Genomic DNA, 22367 nt, shown 5'->3' on the forward strand with positions numbered 1-22367 from the left:
CAATTGGTCCAGGGATGCTGCGCGAGAGCTCTTGTCACCCGAGCAGCCGCCGCCGCGCGCTGGCCAAGACTCTCGCATCTCTGAAACAAAATCTTCTCTTTTACACTCCAAAACAAACGGACTGACACCGTCAACAGCAATACACTCACTCACTCCTTCCAAAATCAGGCTCCGCTGCACTGAGACCGGAAAAAGGCGAGCGACAACGACGTTTTAACTGTCTTTTTGTTTTGAGCTTGAATCTTCACTTGTTTATCTTTTAGTAGTTTGTCAGCGCGAGGCAATGGTCGCGAGAATCTTTTTGGAGAGGGCGCTGCGCGTGTGCGTGAGGGCTCGTTAAACACAGACGTCTCAAGTGTCGGGTGCGCGCTAATGAATAGACTTCAGTGAATTGATTTTTATATTTAGAGCTTTAATGCGCCTCTTCTCCCAACGGGAAATAGTGGACAGCGCGGCAGAAACGGACGCACGCAGCGACCCCGCAGCATGGCATTTTTATGACATTTAAGGCACCAATACACGTACGGACAGCTCGGAGGGGAGACGCTGACTGATTTTTATATGCTTTCTAACGGGTTTCGGTGCGCTAACGCGGTGTAAACTCCAGCCGGTGACAAAATGATGGCTGGCGGGGCAGTTCAGCAGAACGGGATCTTCTCCAGTCCTCAGCACCTTTCACAGTCGCCACACATGGACCAGGATCTCTCCGATTCCCGAAAGAGACCCCTGGAAACACCGACCGAGGCGAGCAGCACCAAGCGCTCCAACACCGGAGGTAAGATCCGATCGACAGTTCGCGGGTGTTCAGGCAGCTCTCGGGCCTGCTGCTCTAGATAAGTCATGTCAAACGAGACACTCGAGTCTGCTTGAGTCGCGTGCCGAGTCCAGTTTTACATTTTCTTTTCTAAATAACTGCTCTTTAACTATGGGAGTTCAGGTGGTAAGAATTGTCCTTGTTTTTTAATTCGTAAGAGGCTGTTTTAAGCACATGTGAAATTAAATGTCACAGTAGCGCTCCAAATAATTAATACTACAATTAAAAGGGGTTTGTCCTATCTGACCCTGTATGACCCGGTGGGGTGTAGCTGGGACTGAAGCTAAATTGAGCAGAAAATGAATGAAAGGGAGAAAGCGCACATGCTGCTGTAGTTTAATCCCTATTCATATGGAGTAACAGACTCCATTGGAAACAAAAGATTGAATTCCCCTCTATAGCTTAGTTTGAAGCGCTTAATACATATTCAAAAGAGCATTAGGGTCCATTTTGATTTAGAAAAGTTTCCTTTAGGTTTTGCTGATAATGTAAATCACTTGTGAGCATAACAGAACAGTTATTCATTTCTTGAAGCATCTTAGACATAATTTACAAGTATGCTCAGTTTCTAGGTTGGATTTTTCTTAGAATATTTAGGTTCTGATTCATATTTCTTAAGACGGTGGTCCGAGTCATTGGTCTTTAATAGCTGTAAAGGTCACGTGATAAACACAATTCTATTCTAGAGCGCTTTTTACTCTATAAGTAAGTGTTTGGACATGTTGGATTTGAAGGAAGCGAAAAAAAAAATCTCAGTAACGTTGTGTGTGAACATTTTTGTGAGTTTAGCTCACGGGGCGGCAGTTCCCGCTGTGGAGAGCCGGTGCAGCTGTCCAGCGAGTGTTTTAACGAACATCACCCCGCGTTACAGTGTAGGGTCACACACACACACACACACACACACACACACACTCTGCCGTTTATGTCACAGATTATGCACAGCTAATGGTTTTCGGTGTTCGGAGCTAATGAGGCGAGTAAAGTTTGTTATGAAGGGTTTATAAGTTGAATTAGTTGAGAAAACGACTTCTGAATCTTTTATACACACAACTAAACTATAGATAGACAGTAGACACAAGTTATTAATTTGATGATTAGTACTTACTATTTGTGTGAATAATTTAGCCTATATTGATATTTGATTTTTATTCTGACTTTGCGTAGTGACAATATGATTCATAGGAAAACAATGGCACAATTAACTGTATTATTTTTTACTTTTTACATTTTATTTTATAATTTTACGCAGTTTATTATCATCATTGTTATTATGTTAAATAATGTGATATACATTGATTTACAAATTATTAAAAACTGGTCCTATATTTTCAATACGGACTGTACAGGATAATGTTATAATCTTCTAAGCCTTCATTGTATTAATACAAAATAATAAACTGAAGGATAGCAAGCTGAAGGCCTATTGTGCACTGTAAAACACAAAAATTAAAAACTTTAATGAAATTGAAATCATAGTTAAGTTCATTGCATTTTTTTTTTTTTTTTTACTTCAATGAACTACAACTGATGCAGAAAATTGAGCTAAAACTCGATTGAGTAGAAATTATAGAAAAGACAGTGGCAAATTTGAACATTTTTGACTAGTGTGTTTGACAGCTTTTGCCAAAGCATCTCATTAAGCACAGTCTTTTTTGTCCGTAAGTTAGTTATCTCATTGTTCACTGGCAGTTCAGACCATCGTTAATTCTGTCCACCTATCTGGCATTGTTAATTAAAACATAATCCTATCAATGGACGCACCCTTCCCCCTTACGTGACCTTTGACCTGAAGAGAGCGACGAAGAGGACGGTCAGTGATTGAGATCTTCTTTATGCCCTCCCTTTTGTAAACAGCCATTGATTGCTGATGCTAATTTCACCAGTGCACACACAGTTAGAGTGTGTGTGGCCTCTTACCAGTCGCAATTGAAATGGCATGTTAATGTTGCTAATGGAGTTTTTGGCAGAGCTATTTACGTTGGTGTGTTTTTGTGCGGTTCGGTATTAGATCAAAAGGTGCGAGCGAGAGAGAGTGAGAGCAAGCCGAGAGAAGGACACAGGTGCCCTTGCAGTGTGTGGTGACGTGAGTTGACTGTGAATTGGGCAGGTGGTGGGGAAAGGAGGGGCTAGAGAGAGAGAGGGCTCATGTATTCTAGAATGTCCAGTGGATGTGTTGAACGTGATCAGCATGCATCTATACTTCTGCATGCTGCATCTCTGACACCCAGCAGAGCATGTCGATATACCTAGTATGGATATGTAGGGAATTTATCAAGCTCAGCTGAAAAAGCTACTATGCAAATGAAGTATGACCCTGGGACTGAGCTCAGACACCCTCCCCCCGCCGCGTGTGCGCGCACCTGCACGCTCGCGCTGGTTGGGTATAGCGTCGCTGGATTTATAGGCAGTAATTTAGTTGGCCGGCCCCTTGGCGCTCTGCGGCAGATCCTTTCTGCCATTTTCAAAAATCTCTCTCTCTCTCTCTCTCGCTGTGTTTCCAACATGGCCGTCCAAGGAGCCCACTGCCTCCCCGCTTTCGCTCTATACCTCCTCTCCGCTCACGCAAGGTCACTCCCTCGCACTTTCTTTTACTCTTTCTTTTTCGTTTCCTCTTTCTCTCCCTCCGCAACCTCCCTCCATCCTACCTTTTCATATTTCACCCAAACGTGAGCGAGGCGCTACGTCTTTTATAGTGCTGCGTCAAAGTGGTGGTGGGGGGGCGACGAGAAAGAAAGCCTTGGTGTGTATGTGTGCGCGTGTGTGTGTGTGTGTGACGCTGGGGAGGGGTGCGGGGTGATTGGACACGCTAGGTGCCTCTCTGTAGAATGCAGCACAGGGCTGGAGCTCTCGCTGAATATGGATGAGAAGGAAAGCAGAGGGTGATGCAGTAGGAAGATTCCCCCCGTCAGTCCGCCTCTGCCTGAACAATACCAAACCTCTCTGCTTCAAACACTCACTCACATACACATACACACACAGCACACACATACACACACGGCACATAGCAATTGCATTGCCATCACACACAATCAGAGAAAGAGAGAGAGGGAAATTGAGGGAGAGAGAGCAAGAGAGAGACGGGGGCTGACTGCGGGTATGGAGGGGAGGATGCGCTGACGTTGTCCCCCTCTCGGATACGAACCTGGGGAAAAAGGTTGACTGGCCACATTCCTTGACGGCGGCAGAGCTTCTATGATCAGCCTGCAATCGGGCATCGCTCACAGGTCCAGCCTCACGGCGTCCATGGCTATCTGAACCCCACCTCCAGCACGCTACAGCAGAATGGGTAAGAAATTCGGTCCCCTTTTGTTGACTTGTTGAATGCGCGTGTGCGGATGAGTTGACCGTTTCGCTTTGCGTCTTTTGTTCTTTCGCCCTTTCTTCTCCCGTCCTTCGTCCGCGTCTCTTCATTCATTCTGTGGGAAGGAGAGGCTTGCTTGTCCTTGCAGTGTGCCTAGGACAGGCCCTCCTTTTCACATGCAGAGTGTGTGTGTGTTGCTTGGGGGTGGGGGGGTTTTAACAATGCAATCCCTCTTGACCCACTCCCTCTGTGTGTTTGCATGACACTCTGTTCACACTCTATGTGCTGTGTGTAATCATAGGTTTGAGTCCGTAACCGTCTGACTGTGTTAGCGGCTGTGTAAGTATGGCTCACTGGCAAACAGCAGCAACAGATTGTATTATTTACTCAGACACTCACTGCTGAAAACCTGTTACACCAGCTTTCCTTACATCATCACCGCAAGCAGGAGCGCACGGGTGAGGAGCGCTCCCAAAGCTCTCGTCATTCTCAAATCACTGCTGCATGAGAATGTGCTCTAGGTTTTCCTTTTAACAACAGGTAAGCGACAGCAGACCTTTCCATTGGCTCTTTGTGCCTTCAGAATGTCACCTCCAAGTCATCTTGGAAACAACTGTGAGGCGGTCGCGATGAAGAGAGTGAAGTTTCGTTCTTCGCCGGCCAAGGTCAAACGGTCCTCACGCCGACACTGCCGCTCTTTAAAAAACAACGGCTTCCGGGGGTTCGCTTTCCTGCGACGCTGTGGCGTGCTGGTGCGACGTACTTCAGTGATTGCGAAAGCTCTGATTGCCCTTTCTATATCCTTTCCGTTCGTATGAACGCACTCACTCTTTTCTTATCTCCCCTCCGGCTGCACTCTTCAAAAACCTCCATCATGGATTCCTGAGCTTGTGTCCACTGCGTCCTGTCCTCTTCCTCCGTTCACTGCAAAGTGCCCTCATTAAACAGTCCCTCTAACAGTGTCTGCATTCATTCCATTCACACTCGCACCCTCCCGTTCAACAGACCGGTCATTGATAAGATCGGGATCTGCCCAGCTGTGTGTGTGTGTGAGTGTGTGTGTGTTTGCTTGGTTGCAGCGAACATCATGGACTGGAATCCTATCATTACCTGTCAGTCATGTGTGTGTGTGTGTGTGGCAGAGAGCATTGAGTCGGATGAGGCAATGATGTAATGCATATCCCACTGCGCACCTGGAGCGCTGCAGAGGACAGGTACAGATTGAACCGCTCTGCACTGCTCTATCCAGATCTCAATCATGTCCACTAGCCCCTCTCGAGGGCCCTACGAAGGGAGCTGGTGTCCTTGTGTGAGCATTTGTGTATGACGTCGTCACAAGATGAAGTATATGTCGGACGCTGCATGTGTTTTATAGAGAAACCCTGATGTCAGTGTCAGTGCAGAGAATAAAAAAATCTCTCACCCTCTGACATTTGCTCATATTCATTTAACAAATTATTTTCTCTAAAGTGACTGAGCACAGAGCAAAGTCAGTCAGTCAGAGAGAGATAGGGAAAAAAGAGAGGGATGAACAAAAGAATAGCAATGCTGCAGCTTTTTGATCTGTATAAGTGAGACAGGAATGCAGTTTTTATTTTCCTTTTTCATGCATTTCTATAGGATGTGAGTGATTGGGTCGCTCTGTGTTTTTCTCGAATTGTCTTTTCAATTTAAATTCTGCTCGGGTATCTTTCTAACTGTGCATTGCACGTTCAGCTGCGCTTAAGCGACTTACTGCATGTGAGCTTCTTTCTTTTTTTTCTTTCTTTTTTCTTTCTTTCTTTCTTTCTTTCTTTCTTTCATCTCCCTGTTAGACTAGATAATGTATTACAACTGAAGCTAATGTTTGCTTTGATCCTGGTGCCATCTACTAACTGGCCCTCCCACTCGTGGCTTGATTATATATGCCTGGGCTGACAATTACATTTCATTGGATTTCCCAGATTCCCAGATTTTCTGGTATTAATGGGATTGTCTGGATAGGACGATTGATCACATATCGACCAGACTGGCCTTCCAGTTGTGAGAGAGTGTGTGCTGCATTTCTGGAAGAACTGCACAAATGCTTCACGCCAACATTAGTGTACAGGTGAAAGCGGTGACGTGTATGCCATGTAGCGGACTTTGGTGTGATTTAGAATGTATCAAGCATTCCCATAGGAGAGTCAATCAGAGTTGCTTAGAGACCATAATATTTTCACCTTCTCCCTGCCGCCCCTCCCCTCTCCTCTTCTCCTCATCTGTCCTCTCCCCTCCTAGTTGCTTTTTTCCTCTACCACTCCCTGGAATGGCCTTTTCCTTTCGGTAGAATATTCCTTTCTTTATTGCTAACAAATCTTTTGCATCCCAGCTGCTCCTTCTATATCTTTTCTCATTCTTTGCATGTTTTTCATTTATTATTAGCGTGTTTGCTCTTATTCTGCAGTCTCTCTCTCTCTCCTTGTATCTCTGACTCTCTCTCCTTCTCTCTGCAGTGGTAAAGGGTCAGCTGCTGGAGATTGGGGGCATTTGAGTCTGCGAAACCCATCTTATCTTTCGGATTTACTACAGTCTCTGAAAGACACTGATATAGTACACAAACACAATGTACTTTTGTATCTGCTTCCATTTTGTCACACAATACATTAATAAAAATTACCTTAAATACCATCTCTGCTACAAATCAAATTAAAATAGTTATTGAATTATTTTAGCTGTGCCAACAATAACATTTAGAACGGTATATCGAGTATTCAACATGACATGAGCGATTAAAAATGTCATTGTGATGTCATGATGGAATATATTTGCATGTTTAATGCAAAGGGAGTTTGATGACTCTTGTGTATTTTTTTTATTTATTTATTTTTTGATGTGTTGTAATCACCTTCTGGTACTTCCCTTGCTTTAGCAATGGACTCTGGGCCATATGTTGTGTTTAGGATGTGTAATATTGTGGTGGGAGAGGGAAGCCTTGTCCCCCCGGGAACCTCTGAGTGACTTATGCGCTGTTGGCTGGGTTCTTCTGGACAAATCTGAGGATTTAGCATCCATATGCTCCTGCCTAAACAGCCTTCCAGGCAATTACCCACAAGCCCACGGCCTCAGTATAGTGAAGTGCTACTGCCTACACACCACCCGCCACATACTCTCACTTAAACCTCAACTTCTGACTGTCACACAGAACCGCCATGCTGAGTATCTGAGCTGTTTGTCGGCTGTCCGACCCTTTGTATGTATGTGTGTGTGAGAGAGAGAGATGGCGAAAAAGATAGTGAAGGACACAAAACACAGAGATAGTTTGGTTAAATTTAGACCTCTACCAACCCAAAGCAGGTCACTTTATCTCTGCATGGGGAAAAAGTGGGACAGAGGCAGAATCAGTAGGAACTCATCAGGGAGAGAAAGAGAGTGAGAAAAAGTGAAGAAAGAAATATAAATGGAAAAGGAGGGGAAGTGAACATAAGCAACAGACGCGTCTATCTTCATGTTTAGTTTGTATATTGTTTGAAAAGGAGAAGTCGTAGTGAGGTGCACTCATGTGGTCTCTGTTTGGCTTCATGAGGTTTTCAAACTGTTATATAATCTTACTACAGTTTTACAGAAATGTGTAACGCATCCCAAAAATCCTCTGAATTAAACATGACTACAGATTGACATATGATACAACAAAAAGACACATGATATTTTAAACAAAAATATTATTATTATTATTATTATTATTATTATTGTACTATTATATATTATTTTACTATTAAACATACAGTGATGCTGTTAATTTACATCCTCCCCCCCCCACCCCCCTTTATCTCTAACTTTGTTTTTGTCTGTGTGTGTGTGTGTGTGTGTGTGTGCAGAGGAGGGTGAATATTTCCTGAAGGTGTTGATTCCCAGCTATGCTGCTGGTTCAATCATCGGTAAAGGGGGTCAAACCATTGTCCAGCTTCAGAAAGAGACTGGAGCCACCATCAAACTGTCCAAATCTAAAGACTTCTACCCAGGTATGCATCACATCTTCTGTCTGGCTTTAATGATGATCAACATTACTTTTTTCAGAGCTTAGCACATACCTTTTTAATTTTAAATAAAACCGTTCTCTGTCTGTTTCAGTTCTTCATCTATTTATAATTTATGTTATTAGATCTGTGTTATAAATCCTCACAGTTAAATCATTTTATTTACTGTGCAACAGATGGTGGAGTTAATGGTGCCATGCATAACTCTCGTTCAGGCTAAACACTCTTGAAAATAAAAATCCTTCAATGTTTTTTTTCTTCTCCTTATCAGTAACTATTTTTCACTGTATAGGATTCTTGGAGACACATTTTTTTGATGTCATATGATGGGTTCTTCAGATCAGTACATTGGTTTTTGGGTTCTTTAAAACACAAGCACATGGATGGTTTTCTAGTGAACTAGAGAATAAGAAGTTCTTAAAGTTATTCTATGGCATCAAGCTTTAAAAACATTTTTGGTATTAATTGGAGTATTTATTTTTATGAATGAAGGATACAAGTTGTGCATTTTTTATAATAAACAATCCTTACTCTCACTGATAAACAGTTTTTTTTAACACCAGTAGATTGAAATTTCTAGAATTGTAGAAAACGGCAAGCTTGTAAGTGTTCTGAATGTTATGCAGAAGGTCTGATGGAGGTAGATTTATGTGTACGAGGATGTTTACAGATGTTGGCCTGTTTGTGTCATTGACTATAGTATCTTTTCCACCATGTGTCATTAAGAAGCTGCTTTATGTTGTAGCGTGAAAAATAAAAACGGCAGAGAATGACAGTGGAAAATGTGCCCATAGGGAGAGGAAATATGTGAGAAAGTGTGTGTGTGTGTGTGTCGCAGCTGTGAAGCGTACAGCTGAATATTGTGAGCATAATTTGTCTGTGAATAGCTATGTTTTCATTCATTAAACACACCCGTTACAACTAAAACTATCCTGAGACCACCTGTTCTGCCTTTCACCCTTCTACTAACACACACAAACACACAATCTCGCTCTCATTTGCCTTCTCACTTGCTTTTGCATAGTTTTTTTTTTATCCTGCAAATTCATATTCATTCAAAATATTTATTTTCCAAATTTCAAATCATTTATTTTCCCTGTGTTTATTCTAACAGCACAATGTCATAGCACCACACAATATAATATATGATACAACCAGGGTTATTCACCAATCAGAATTTAAATGAGAATGACTTTGTTCAATTTCAATTCCTGAAGTGAATCTTAAATTCAAAGAAATTAATATAACTCTGATTATATATATTAAATAGAAAAAGCAAAGTTCAAAAATTTTTTTTGTTTTTTTTTTAACCTTTGAAGTTTGAAAGTTCATACTCCATGGATGGATGGATGGATATTTGATTTCATCAAAATTCATAATAAATTTCTCTTCTGTTATTCCAATTCAATTTCCAATTCAACTTCCTGTGTGATGTGACCAATTCAATTCAAATTCCAACACATGCATTTAAACTGAGCTAATTCATAAAATTCTGAATTTTGCCAAACCCTGAGTACAAGAAGTAGTGCTGCTCTGGCACAAACACCAGCACATCCTCAATCATTCTGGTCTCTGATATAATAGCAGCTTCTCTTCCAGACCTCATTTATCTTATGAGACATTGAAAGGGAAACATTTAAACTCTCTCTGGCTCGCAAGAGAGCTATAAAAAGAATTCACCTACAGCTGAGCGGTTTTACTCCAGCCAGCAGTGCTTTAACACACACATTGTAGTCTGTCACACATGTAAATTACAATTCAGTCTTTTCTTAAAACTCATTTACCTGCAGTCTCTTACCACAAACCACACCTCATCAAAGAGGGCAAGACTGAAATGAACACTGCGCACACAGACACTAGTGCGTGCTTTATTGGAGCATGTTTTATTTGTAAGCCTTCAAAATCTTGAAGCGCGAATGTTGAAACTGGTTGTGTTGTGCTGTGCTTCAGATATGAATAGTCTGTGAAACATCACAGCCGAGGAACAAACACTTGGTTGGGTATGCATGTGTGTTGGAGCTCTCTTTCTCTCTCTCTCTCTCTCTCTCTCTCTCTCTGTCTCTCACACACACACACACACACACACACACACACACACACACACACACATGCAAGGCAATATCGCTGCACTGTTGCCCGGAAACAAACACACACTACCAACAACCATATGCCCCCGCTTCCCACATCTCTCTCCGTCCAAAAAAATAGAAGATGATCATGACAGTATATTTAGGACATTGAATGATACTTTCCACCGCAAGACTGAACAAATCCAAACTTGAATTCAGGTTGACACAATACACAGACGATTGTGTAACAATAACTCATCTCTCTGGTCATGGTGAACAGGGTCCTGTCCAACGTGAGCTCTTTGGTTTCTCACAGTTACAACAGTATTTCAGACAGTCCATGCACTTCAGGGCAGTGAGATGCCAGAGATTAGGAGATTGGATGTGTGTCCTGCACATTTGTGTGGTGTGTCCCACAGGAGTGATGTGGTTAGAGAGGACAGGTTCAGAATTTGATGCATTCGGAATGAATTACATCATGCAGCCATATGTTCATCTGTCTTTTTCCCCTGTGTTACAACAGCCCTTATCATTCTTTCTTATAGATGCATTTATACTGAAAGGTGAAATTGCTTCTTTGAAAATGTAACATGTGTTTCCATGACCTTATAAAATATAGTTCAAACAATACAGCATGGTGGCGCTTGCAACTCCAAGGTCATTGGTTAAGCTCCCAGGAAACTGATCAAATGTACATCTTGGCTTGAATGCAGTGCAAGCCAAGTACACAAATGTAATTTAAACACAGCAATGTATCTGTATGCCATTATTTACTTGATTTATGTTAAGCTTTGCTAACATATTTTTTTGTACTGTATTGATATACTGTATGTCCATATTTGATACACTATCGTTCAAAAATTTGGTGTCAGTAAGTTACAAAAGATTTGTTTCAAACAAATGCTTTTAAAGTTTCTATTCATCAAAGAATCCCAAAAAAGCTTCATGGTTTCCACAAAAATATTAAGCAGCACAACTGTTTTCAACACTGATAATAAGAATCAGCATATTCATCATTTGACACTGAAGACTGGAGTAATGGATGAAGAAAAATCAGCTTTGCCACAACAGGAATAAATTACATTTTAAAATATAAGAATAGAAAACAGTTTTTTTTTTTTTAATTGTAACAATATTTCACAATGCTATTTCACTATACTGTTTTACTCTATTTCTGATCAAATAAATGCAGCCTTACTGAGTAAGAAGTTTCTGTCAAAAACATCAGAAAATCTTACTGACCCCAATTTTTAATGGTAGTGTAGTGGTACTAAACATATATATTGATATATTATACATAATTTCTACAGCTGGGTAAAAATATTGATTTCTCGTTTTTAATTGATTCTCCTTATGAACAGACATCGATTCTTAAGAAGAATAGATTTTTTACTATGCTGTTTTCAGTTGATGAAGAACTTTGTAGCGTTGCCTCTCATCCAATAAGTCGCTATAAGCGTTGTGCTTTTTTAATTTTGATATGAAGCAAAGTCTTAGATTTCAGATTCTCTCCATTTTATTGTGAAATTCAAACAATAAATACCATTTTGGTGCTCTTTAATATGGCGTGACAGATTGCTGTTGCCCCTTCAGATCAAGCGGCACATGAACCGATCATCTTTTCCTCTTTTCTAGTAGGTACAGAACCAAATAAACATAAATGAACATTAAAAGGTACGTTGAAAGATACAGTACCACTTACCGTAATCCTTATCATCTCTGATGTAATCACTCAATCAGTGTTTCAACTGTGGAAAGATGTTAATAAAACAGCTTATAAACAATGTCACATAACGTCACATTTACCTCAGAAAAGTAGAAAATGTAGTCAGAATATGTAGTCAACTAGAAAAATAAGAGAGGAGCATTTTGATAAATATATACACTTTATTACATATTCATTATATATATATATATATATATTTTTTTTTTTTACTGTTCTTCAGTATTTAATAGTAGGTCTATGTTTGAATAAATCCTGGCATGAAAACAATTATGACAGCCATCATTTAAATATTTATATTTCAAAGAACTAATTGGAGTAGAAACATATGTAATTATAAAATTAGTGTTATAAATGTATTATTATAAAAACTTCCTTGTGTGTAATTTGTTTTTTATACAAATCAGTTAATTTTAACCTTCAATATTAGAAATGTACCAGCTATAGTTTACAGCAGTGGTTCTCAACTGTCAACTGGTTTGACCATAAGACCCTCATTTTCCCGTGGTCATTAAGAAAGGACACAAACACACACATATATATATATATATATTATATATATTAGGAATTTAGTCAAATTTGAGAACCATGTATATTATAATTATACAAATTAAAATAAATTTGCTTTTAAAAACACAAGCAAATTTATTTCACTAAATGGTTGACACACACAAGTACTTAGTTGTAACGGGTGTGTTTAATGAATGAAAACATAGCTATTCACAGACAAGTACAGTAAACTGTAAGAATATCACTAACACTGATGAATGAACAGTATAAGGTAAAGCTATTAAATAGCAGTCCCTGACTAGGTTTAGTTAATACAGTAAAGTTGGTATGAGCCACCACAGTCATTAAAAATATAGAAAATAACAAAATAAGTGAAAGTACAGTTACTATGGTAAATACACAATACTAACATGAACTGTTAATAAAATATATGGACGTAGATCCTGATGAATAGAATGAAAATCATACCTGCATGCAAATTCTTTCCCAGCTAACACATAACGTACCAGATCACACAACGTTACATTACGTTATTAACAGTTACGCAATTCACTGGTACTTTTTAACAATATCATGACCAGTGTTGGGGGTAACGTGAGTTACGTAATCAGATTACTTTTTCCAAGTAACTAGTAACTAGTTACTTTTTCAAATAAGTAATGCAAGTTACTTTGTTTTCCCATTTATTGACTGACATCTTTCCTGTCAACATGTTGACAGAAAACGGGAGTAAGGTGTAGAGGTGTTGTGTGCGCTGTGTAAACATGATGGTTATTAAAGAGAGAGACTAAATGTGAGCATGCATTTACTCATCTCACTTAGACAAAAACAGATTAGTATTTCTCAAAATAAATAAACAGTGAAATGCAAACTCAGAATATTATGCAAATCTTGCAATAATTAAATAACACACATACTTTATGTATTTAATCTTACTTTATTAACCAATGTCTTTGCTGCTGACCTTCGATGATGCAATTCAACCATAGTAATAAGCAAAAATGACTTTAGTTAAATATCAAATTTGTTTCTTTTTTTTTTTTTTTTTTTTTTTCTTGCTGAAGAATTAGTGTTGAACTCTATTCTCTTGCATCCTATTCTTCTTCAGTCCAGAATGGCAGCACAGCTGAAAGGTTTGTTTGAGATAGGCCCTCTACTGTACAGGTGTGAATTTACATTGGGTTGTGACCCACCAGTTGTGAAACACTAACACATTGAAAATTTCCAATGTACTATACCTGATATGAATCGAAATCAAATTGAACTGCAAGCTTGTGAATTGAAATCGAGTCGTGAAATCTGAGTTAATACCCAGCCTTAATTTCATTTTACATGTGCATTTTGTCTATATTCTAACGTTATGTTTTTTTTGTGTGTGTGTTTGATCAGGTACAACAGAGCGTGTTTGTTTGATTCAGGGTACAGTGGAAGCTCTGAATGGAGTACATAACTTCATCGCTGAAAAAGTTCGTGAGATGCCTCAGAGCAGTCAGAAGACCGAACCAGTCAGCATTCTCCAGCCCCAGACTACTGTTAACCCTGACCGTGTTAAACAGGTTCGTTTGGGAAGTTGCTCTACTACTACACCACACCAAATCCAAACCGAAGTTCCTAGTTATTAAATGGGTGATGAAGAGTTAAACATATCAGACTTTGCAGTTTAGGAATTAAACATGTAAATCAGTTATTACCCGAACCACAGCTTAGATCATAGTATTTGTAATATTGTGATTAGTTTGCTTATGGAATGACAGCAAAGACACTGAGTACTTTTTACATGTGCAGTTATAATTACTCAAGCAGTTTGGATGTGTACAAGAGCATTTACATGACATTTTAAAAGGTGAAATATTGTTTTAGTCTGACTAGAAATCAATTTCTAAAGTGCAAATGTACTTACTGTCAGCTATCTGACAGTGATAAGCAACACTGAAGACAGGAAAATATACCAGCCCAGAGGAGGCAGAGGGCAGGGCAGGCTGGTGGTTGTTCCCCAGGGAAAGAGTGGCTGAGAGGGGCAGCAAAGTGTGAGAGCAGTGGGTTATTTTTACCTGCTTGATCTTTGCAGAATGAGAAACAGAGAGGGAGTGAGAGAGAGCAGCTGCAATGTAAGACCAGGGATCAACAAATGGCTGAAATAAGCACTGACTTAAGAGCCAGACCTTACACAGTCACACACACACATACACTATTATACACCCTTAAAAGTATACGTGCATTTAGGGTTACATATTGTAGCTGCAACTCTCTTTAAACATATGCAAACATGTTTTACTGTGTAAGTGTGGACAGAAAACAAATATCTACATAACCAGCACAGACGCATTTGAGCTTATTGCAGCATCTATTTTTGGGGCTGTGTGCAGTCTCATGCATGTAATTCTGTTCCTCAATCAAAGTGACACTTCCCCTCCTCCACAGGCTAAACTGATCGTGCCCAACAGCACAGCAGGACTCATCATCGGTAAGGGTGGGGCAACAGTTAAGGCTGTGATGGAGCAGTCAGGAGCCTGGGTACAGCTTTCTCAGAAGCCTGAGGGCATCAATCTGCAGGAGCGCGTTGTGACGGTGAGCGGGGAGCCGGAGCAGAACCGCAAGGCAGTTGAGATCATTGTCCAGAAGATCCAGGAGGACCCACAGAGCAGCAGCTGTCTGAATATCAGTTACTCCAACATCACCGGCCCCGTGGCCAACTCCAACCCGACAGGATCTCCCTTCGCCAACTCTACAGAGGTGTTACCCAATGCCGCCGCAGCAGCTACAGCTTCCACACTCCTTGGCCAGGCGGGTCTTGCAGGCATGGGTGGGTTCCCTACGGCCATGTCAAGTCTTTCCGGTAATGATCTGCTTGCCATTACGTCTGCCCTGAACACTCTGGCCAGTTATGGCTACAATACCAATACACTGGGGCTTGGCCTTAACCCGGCCGCCGCATCTGGGGTGCTCGCTGCCGTTGCGGCTAGCGCCAATCCAGCGGCTGCAGCAGCTGCCAATCTGCTTGCTACATATGCCAGCGAGGCCTCTGGAGGGGGCGGTCACCCTGCCGCACCTAGTTTAGGGGGCTTCTCGCTGGGCTCTCTAGCAGCTGCCACAGGGGCTTCTAATGGGTACCTTAATCCCTCATCACCGCTGGTGGCATCGTCTCTGCTGGGCACAGAGAAGCTGGCAGAAGGTGGAAAAGAGGTGGTGGAGATCGCTGTGCCAGAGAACTTGGTCGGTGCCATCTTGGGAAAAGGCGGCAAGACTCTGGTGGAGTATCAAGAGCTGACGGGCGCTCGAATTCAGATCTCCAAAAAGGGAGAGTTCATTCCAGGCACACGCAATCGCAAGGTGACCATTACGGGGTCGCCGGCAGCGACGCAGGCCGCCCAGTATCTCATCAGCCAGCGAATCACGTACGAGCAAGGCGTCCGTGCCACAAACCCTCAGAAGGTGGGCTAGGGATGGACAGGAGCGGGGAGGGGAACAACGAAAGCGAAGGAAACCAGAGAGAATTGATAGATGACTGAATGAATTAAATCAATGGAAAAACGAGATGGGTTGGAGCAAGAAACATGTCCAAATATTTAAACACAAAATAAGGACAATTACAAAACAAATGAAAAAAAGATCTGATGGAACTGTGGATAGATAACCTGTTTGGGAAGAAATATGATATTTTGTGATTGAAATTCTGCTGTATTTTTAAAGTTGTTACGTTGTGTAGGTCAGAGTATTGTGCCCTGAGGCACTCAGAGGAGGAGGAGCTCAGACTTCACTTCCTCTCTCTTAGCCAGGGTCTTTTGAATTCTATGTTCTGTTTTTGGCTTCCATTGCAAAACCCTCACAGTTTAGTTCATACCTGATCCACACCCTGAGCAAGGAGAATTGGAGTTTGAAGCGGTCCCCCTTTTGATATCAGTAAATTCAGTCTCCACAAGTGTAGGCCTGAAATGAAAATGAAGATACCTGTGAAACTTTTCCATAGGTACTCTTGGATCCCCCTTATTGTTTTCAACTGAGACTTAATCCAAAACACCTGCTGAAAGCTTTTGATCTGCATTACATTACTAATATCTCTGTGATTATTCTCCATTATGGTCAGTTCACACTCAGTCTCTTTTAGATTTACACAAACCTGTGATTCCAGGTTGACCTGAATGTATAAAGACTTCCTGATATTATTGGGGTTTTTTATATGTAAATAGAGTATCAAATTGAGATGCTGTCAAAAGTAGATAGCTAATCTTCAGCCACAGACAGACAGAGACAGACATCATTTGTCAAAGTTCAGATACTCGGCATTAGAGAACTGGAATGTAACACGTACATACAAGTGCAGTTTAGTCACAGGATCCCACTTTGGTGCTATAAGAAAACACATTTGAAGAGATTTTGTTGTCATATCTACTGATTTTAGTATTTATGGGAGAGTTTCTCGAGAGCCCTCATGAATTATTAGGGGGCATTTTGCGATTTACTCACGAGACTGAGGGCGAGTGGATATTCAAAAGATCCTGCTAGAGCAGAGACACAACAGTAGGATCTTAAAAACCGTCTGTTTTGTCTCACTGACTTTTAACTCTTACTACAGAAAACCTTTGGACACACTACCAAGGAATTGAAGTCCTTAGAATCCTGAACTTGAAAAATAATTGGACCTGTTTAGACAGATGTACCTCTTAACTCCTCCTCTTCCTCTGATTGGAGGAGCCAGGCAATGTCCGTGCCTGTTTCGTTTGAAAGGAGCTCAGGTTGTCATACCTCATGTTTGCGAAGAAGGAGAAAGATTTCCAGTTTGTATGCAGTGCAGCAAAGTCTTGGGTGCATTACAGATGCCACCTCGTTCACGTCGCAGTTTGGCAGGATGGCAGCAGAGGTGTGGTTGAGGTAGTGAACGAGAGAATAAAATGACACACAGCTTTTGTAACCTGTCTGAACTTATTCGAAGGCCGGAGGATACTACTGTCGACCTTCAGCCTTCTTCTGTAAAGCGGCGTCACTGCGAGGTGAACTCTTGCAGGCTAACTGATCGTAATTCTGCTTCCTTTGAGAAACCAAACTGCAGGCCGTAGCGTCAGACGCACAGCTCCGTTTGCCCAACATTTCTAAAGCATTGCAGGAGAGTTTCACGAGCCCTCCACCTTTTTCACTGATCAACAGGTCATCAGTTGCACAGAACGGTGGTGATAGTTACTCATTAGTTAATTCCACAGTTGTACACTGCATCAAAACGTTTGCTGCTAACAGCATTTTCGGTCTTGCCAGCAATTGGCTCTTGCATGGAGAGTGAGCAGGAGCTCCCGTACAGAGCGAGCGATCGTCTCTGAACCACACTGTGAATCCAGCGGCCTGACGCCATCACAACTATGGAATGTACTGTACATATTTCACACCATCGAGAGTGCGTCCACTGAGACACGGCGTGATGGAATAAAGCAATGAAACCAAGCGAGCACAAGAACACGGGCCATGAGGCTCCGCTGTAGGAACGTCTACCTGTAGTTTACCTTGCTCTCTCGCAAAAGCAGAGGTCGCCGAGGGTCCGATTCTCCCCGCGGCGCCCAGACCTGTCATTAATTAGCAGATCTCCATTTGAACCCTGGACTTCTATATATAACAACACTGCACAGCCCAATCTACTGCTGACCTACATACACACTCTAAAAGTCATTCATCATCTCCCTCCAACTACCAACCCTCTAATCTACTCGCTAGAGGCGAAGCGGAAACGTAGAAAAAGAAGGGAAGAGAGAGAGGGGGAGAGAGATGGAGAGAGAGAGGGTGAGAGAGTAACCTATTTATATTCATTGCATAATTGTGAGGAATATTAACATTTCCACATATCTCGTGATTGCTGTTTAAATACCATTCAAAGTTTAACATGCCATACGCTCACTTAATGTACTTCCAAACTAGTTACTGTATTTCAGTACCAGCCGTGAGGTTCTCCAAGTATAAATTGTTGTTCAATACTGTTTGGAGATCAAACTGTACCTGATTTCAGAAGCACAAGCACTTGGTGCAGCAATATGAGGGTAATATGATTACAGACAAAGATGTCATTTATATTTGTAGTAAAACAGTTCAAATTTGTTGATGCTCATGACATTAGGGTTAATTCTGTCTCTCACTCTCTCCGTGTCCTCCCTGTCTTTGCACTACCTCTTTTTCTTCCACTTTTTTAGACCCCCTCATGTCTTGCTCTGTTACCACTTTTCCCACATTCTGTTGTCTCTCCTTTCACTTTCTTCCCCTCCAGGCTGCCGGTCGCCACGGATGTGTTGTGTGTGTGTGTGTGTTTATCACAGAGGGTGTGCGTGTCTCCACAGGGGTTGATGGGTATTCTGCCGCGTCGCGAACACCATACCTCTGGACTAATACACCACATACAGTAGTCTAACATTAATACATGTGATTAGATTCTCGTGCTCTCTGCCTGATTGATTCAGTATTCTACCTTAAATCTGTGCTCTGAGAGAACGTAGAGGTGTGTAAACCGAGAGTAAAGAACTCTGGTTAAAAAAAACAAACAAACAAAAAAAAAACAACAACAATAACCTAAGGGAGATGGATGTGATAGCCACCTCAAACTCAAACGATGACGTCACCATCGTTTGTGCTCTGTGTTCTCTTTCCTCTCTCTGAGAACTATCGAAGATCATTTCTGCATTTTTCCTTCATTTTTTTTTAAAAATGAAACTGTGGAATCCGTCGCGTCTCATGTTCTTTGTGTATTTTGGTGTAGTTCCTCTAGTTTGTGGTCTAAATGCAGTCTTGCGCTGTTGGTTTCAGTGTGTGATTATCCGTTATACTCGTGTGGATGATGAAAGTGCCAATCAAGCCTGGTTAAGATTAGCTTTGCAATTTGTTTGTGCATTAGAGTTGCTCTCTTTGGAGTGCTGGTGTCCATATCTACGTCATTGATAATTTTAGATCGACTTAAAATGTAAAGAACTATTGGAAGCAATATTGTAGCATGTTGTCAAGTTTTGTGTTTTGTTATGTCTGTTGTATGAGCCTTTGGATTTACTACAAATTTTGAATGAATAGGTTTACATGTACTTTTTTGTAATACCGTAAGTTTAAAAAAATTAAAAAATGCTGCTATTTGATAAGTGAAATATACAGAAATATTTTAGTTGAGAAAAAAACGTCTGGTCTGTTGATTAGGATTGTGCTCGTTTTTTTGACAGGGGTATAAACGAGGTGTATCAATATTAATTACATAGACGCAGTAATAATAGTCAACCTGTGCCAAACTAGACCTTCACAGCTTCTCGACATGTAGGTGTGTGATGAAACATTAGATATCGATAACTTATTTAGAAGCATTGAACAAGTGCCAATTAATCAATATCTTTTAGTTCCAATGAAAAGATAATCAGCGAAGGAACAAAAAAAAAAAAAAACAAACAAAAAAAAAAGACATAGCGCAACGTTAGCATTGTTTTGACCCCATAGCTGCATAGACTAAGAGAAGAATTGTTTTATGCATCCATATGGTTTTAATGCCCTCAGTAGAGGCATCCTGTGCATTCGTTTGACCTGTGGCTTCCGCACTGCTTTTAAGTCATATTGTCTCTGTAGGTCGGCATGGAGTAGGCATACACATGTTATACGCATTCATAACACAGCCATTTATGAAAGTGTGTTTTGTGGATTTAGGTGTTATCTTTTTGCACGTCTCTATTGCATGATATCCAAGTGAATTATTGAGGGGTGGGAAATCAAAACAGACAAACATTTTAAAAAAGATGAACGTCTTGCGTCGCTCTGAGACACACTTCTGCATGTGTCACAAACGGAGCGTTTTTTCTTTCTACCACTTCATTTGTGTTTCTCTGGTTTGTACCGCTTCTGTTTTTCTCGGTCAGATGGGTGTGGTCTTCTAAAGGCCTAAGAACTGCAGCATAACCATGGGAACTGGAGTCAATCAGGAATTCATAAAAGCGAGAGGATTCCAGTTTACGACGGCGGAATGTGTACGTACTTACGTGTGAGACTCCATCTCTCTGCCTCTAATGCATGGAAACGTCATTTGAGTTGAGTTTTTTGGCTACGGTCGTGTTTATTCATACGAGGAGTTGCGTTCATCGGTTTCAGACTTCTCTAGTTTCTCAGCTTGATTCTCCTAACCCCACATGTAATTTATGAATGTATTTACATTTGCATAAACTGAAACAAAATGTTATTTCAATGTTAAATGTCTTTTAGGTGTGATGTTTACGGCGGAGGTTGTAAAGTTCATGTAGCTCTATCATATCTGTCAGTGTTAGGAAGGCCCAGAGCCACATTAGCACCCAAATTCATTTCTCTCTCTTCCTGTCTGCTGATGCATCAAATGCACTTTACTGAGCATTAGGTCCCATCACAAACACACACAGTGTAACCTTCTACTGGATGCAAAACTGAACCAAGCAACCTGTTTTTAACATGGAAAACTTTGACAGATATATTGTTGTTTTACCTGTTGTTGTGTTTTTATTCTTTTCCTTTTTTGGTGTTTGTAAATGAGTTGTAATTTTTTAAAGTGTGTTTATTTTTGTATTTCTGTTCATTTTGGGGAGGAGAGGTCAGAAGGAGAGCGTGTGTGATATCTGTCCTGCATTCCACTGTCTCTCCTACTACATTCCCTTCAGTGTGTGTGTGTGTGTGTGTGAGCGCGAGTGAGAGCGTTTGCATGGGTGTTTGTTTGTGAGTGTCTAGATAATGACACGCAGACACTCTTGTTACCATTGTAATTGCCAACTGTGTGAAGCTGAACTGCTTTGAAAGTGAAAGGTGTTATTTTTGATTTTCAAAACTGTACGTTCTGTTCAGTTTAGAGGAATGGAAAATAAATTGCAGAAACCTCTGAAAAGTTTGTCTTCTCAATTCATTAAAACGGTGTTTCCCAACATTTTCTGTCTCAGGTACTCCACAGATTCAAGTACCCCTTCATTGATTTCATTTAGTATTATCATTAAAGGTATTGTCCACCCAAAAATGTAAATTATGCCTCATGTCAGTCCAAACCTGTATGACTTTCTTTCTGTATGACAGAGTTTACAGAGTTACAGAGTTTTGGGTGAACTATCCTTTTACTGTTACTTAATATTATTAAAGTAAAAAAGGAACAATTAATGGGTGAAAAATAGACTCACCAAGTAGCATATTTAAATTTTAAAAACTTGCACACATTTCACACAACAAGATTTCTTTCATGAAAATAGGAAGTTAATTTTATACTCTAAATAGACTTTTTTTTAATTATTTTTTTTTATTGATTTTATAGTTGCTTTCATTTATAATGCTTTTGGTTGTCTGCTCTAACAGTTTGCAGTTTTACCAATTGTGATTTGTTGTCCATTTAGATAAATTTCTTCATTATATATATATATATATATATATATATATATATAGTATTTTTGTAGCAGTATTATTCATCTTTGGTGTTAAGGATGGGTGTATATTTAACCAATATATTGCACAGTGCACACACACAAGTAATTTATCCATTCAAATCTCACATAGCATACTGCATGTGCAGCAGAGCCAACACAAACTGATTTTGAAGCTCTCTTCTCTCCCTCTCTCTCTCTCAAACACACACACACACACAGTTGTTTGAGTGGTGATGCTGTGTGGAAGCAGTATGGTCCTGCAGTGCTGCAGTTTGACGGCGTGGTTGAAGTGTCATTATGATGAATGGCAAGATCAGTATGAATCATAACGCCTGCCTGTGATGCTGTTAGGTCGCTAAAAGCCAAAAAGTGTGTGTGTCTGAGACTCATAAAGAATAAGAAATGCATAAACAACATTTATGTAATGAACTAACACAAATTATAGCCCAGAAAACAACTGTATGGCTGTTAAAGACTGAGTTTAATACATTTAGGCAATACGCAGTAGCAGGAGGGACTGTGTGAATGATTTAAGTGTTTATATATCTTTGGTACTGCTGAGCTGAAGTGGCTACCTGGTTGCCTTGGAT

At 40.6% G+C, this 22367-nt stretch overlaps 1 protein-coding gene across 2 annotated transcripts; it reads left to right on the forward strand.

Annotated features, from left to right (window-relative positions):
- Positions 1-3: 3 nt before the first annotated feature.
- nova1 (NOVA alternative splicing regulator 1) lies at positions 4-21254 on the forward strand. Of its 2 annotated transcripts, none has more exons than XM_051893121.1 (4): positions 4-775; positions 7952-8095; positions 13802-13968; positions 14834-21254. In XM_051893121.1, exons 1-4 carry the CDS (start codon positions 619-621, stop codon positions 15851-15853), a joined length of 1488 nt encoding a protein of 495 aa, XP_051749081.1. In that variant the 5' UTR covers positions 4-618; the 3' UTR covers positions 15854-21254. The 2 variants fall into 2 exon arrangements, with proteins under 2 accessions (XP_051749081.1, XP_051749082.1); XM_051893122.1 differs by lacking the exon at positions 4-775 and adding an exon at positions 3311-4100.
- Positions 21255-22367: the final 1113 nt, after the last annotated feature.

The sequence above is a fragment of the Ctenopharyngodon idella genome, chromosome 5, assembly GCF_019924925.1.
Source record: "Ctenopharyngodon idella isolate HZGC_01 chromosome 5, HZGC01, whole genome shotgun sequence".
Taxonomy (NCBI): domain Eukaryota; kingdom Metazoa; phylum Chordata; class Actinopteri; order Cypriniformes; family Xenocyprididae; genus Ctenopharyngodon; species Ctenopharyngodon idella.

Coding starts and splice junctions, on each gene's coding strand:
- nova1 (XM_051893121.1), top strand. CDS start 619: ATGATGGCTGGCGGGGCAGTTCAGCAGAACGGGATCTTCTCCAGTCCT. Junction 8,096..13,801: donor ATCTAAAGACTTCTACCCAG/GTATGCATCACA, acceptor GTGTTTGATCAG/GTACAACAGAGCGTGTTTGT. Junction 13,969..14,833: donor ACCCTGACCGTGTTAAACAG/GTTCGTTTGGGA, acceptor CCTCCTCCACAG/GCTAAACTGATCGTGCCCAA.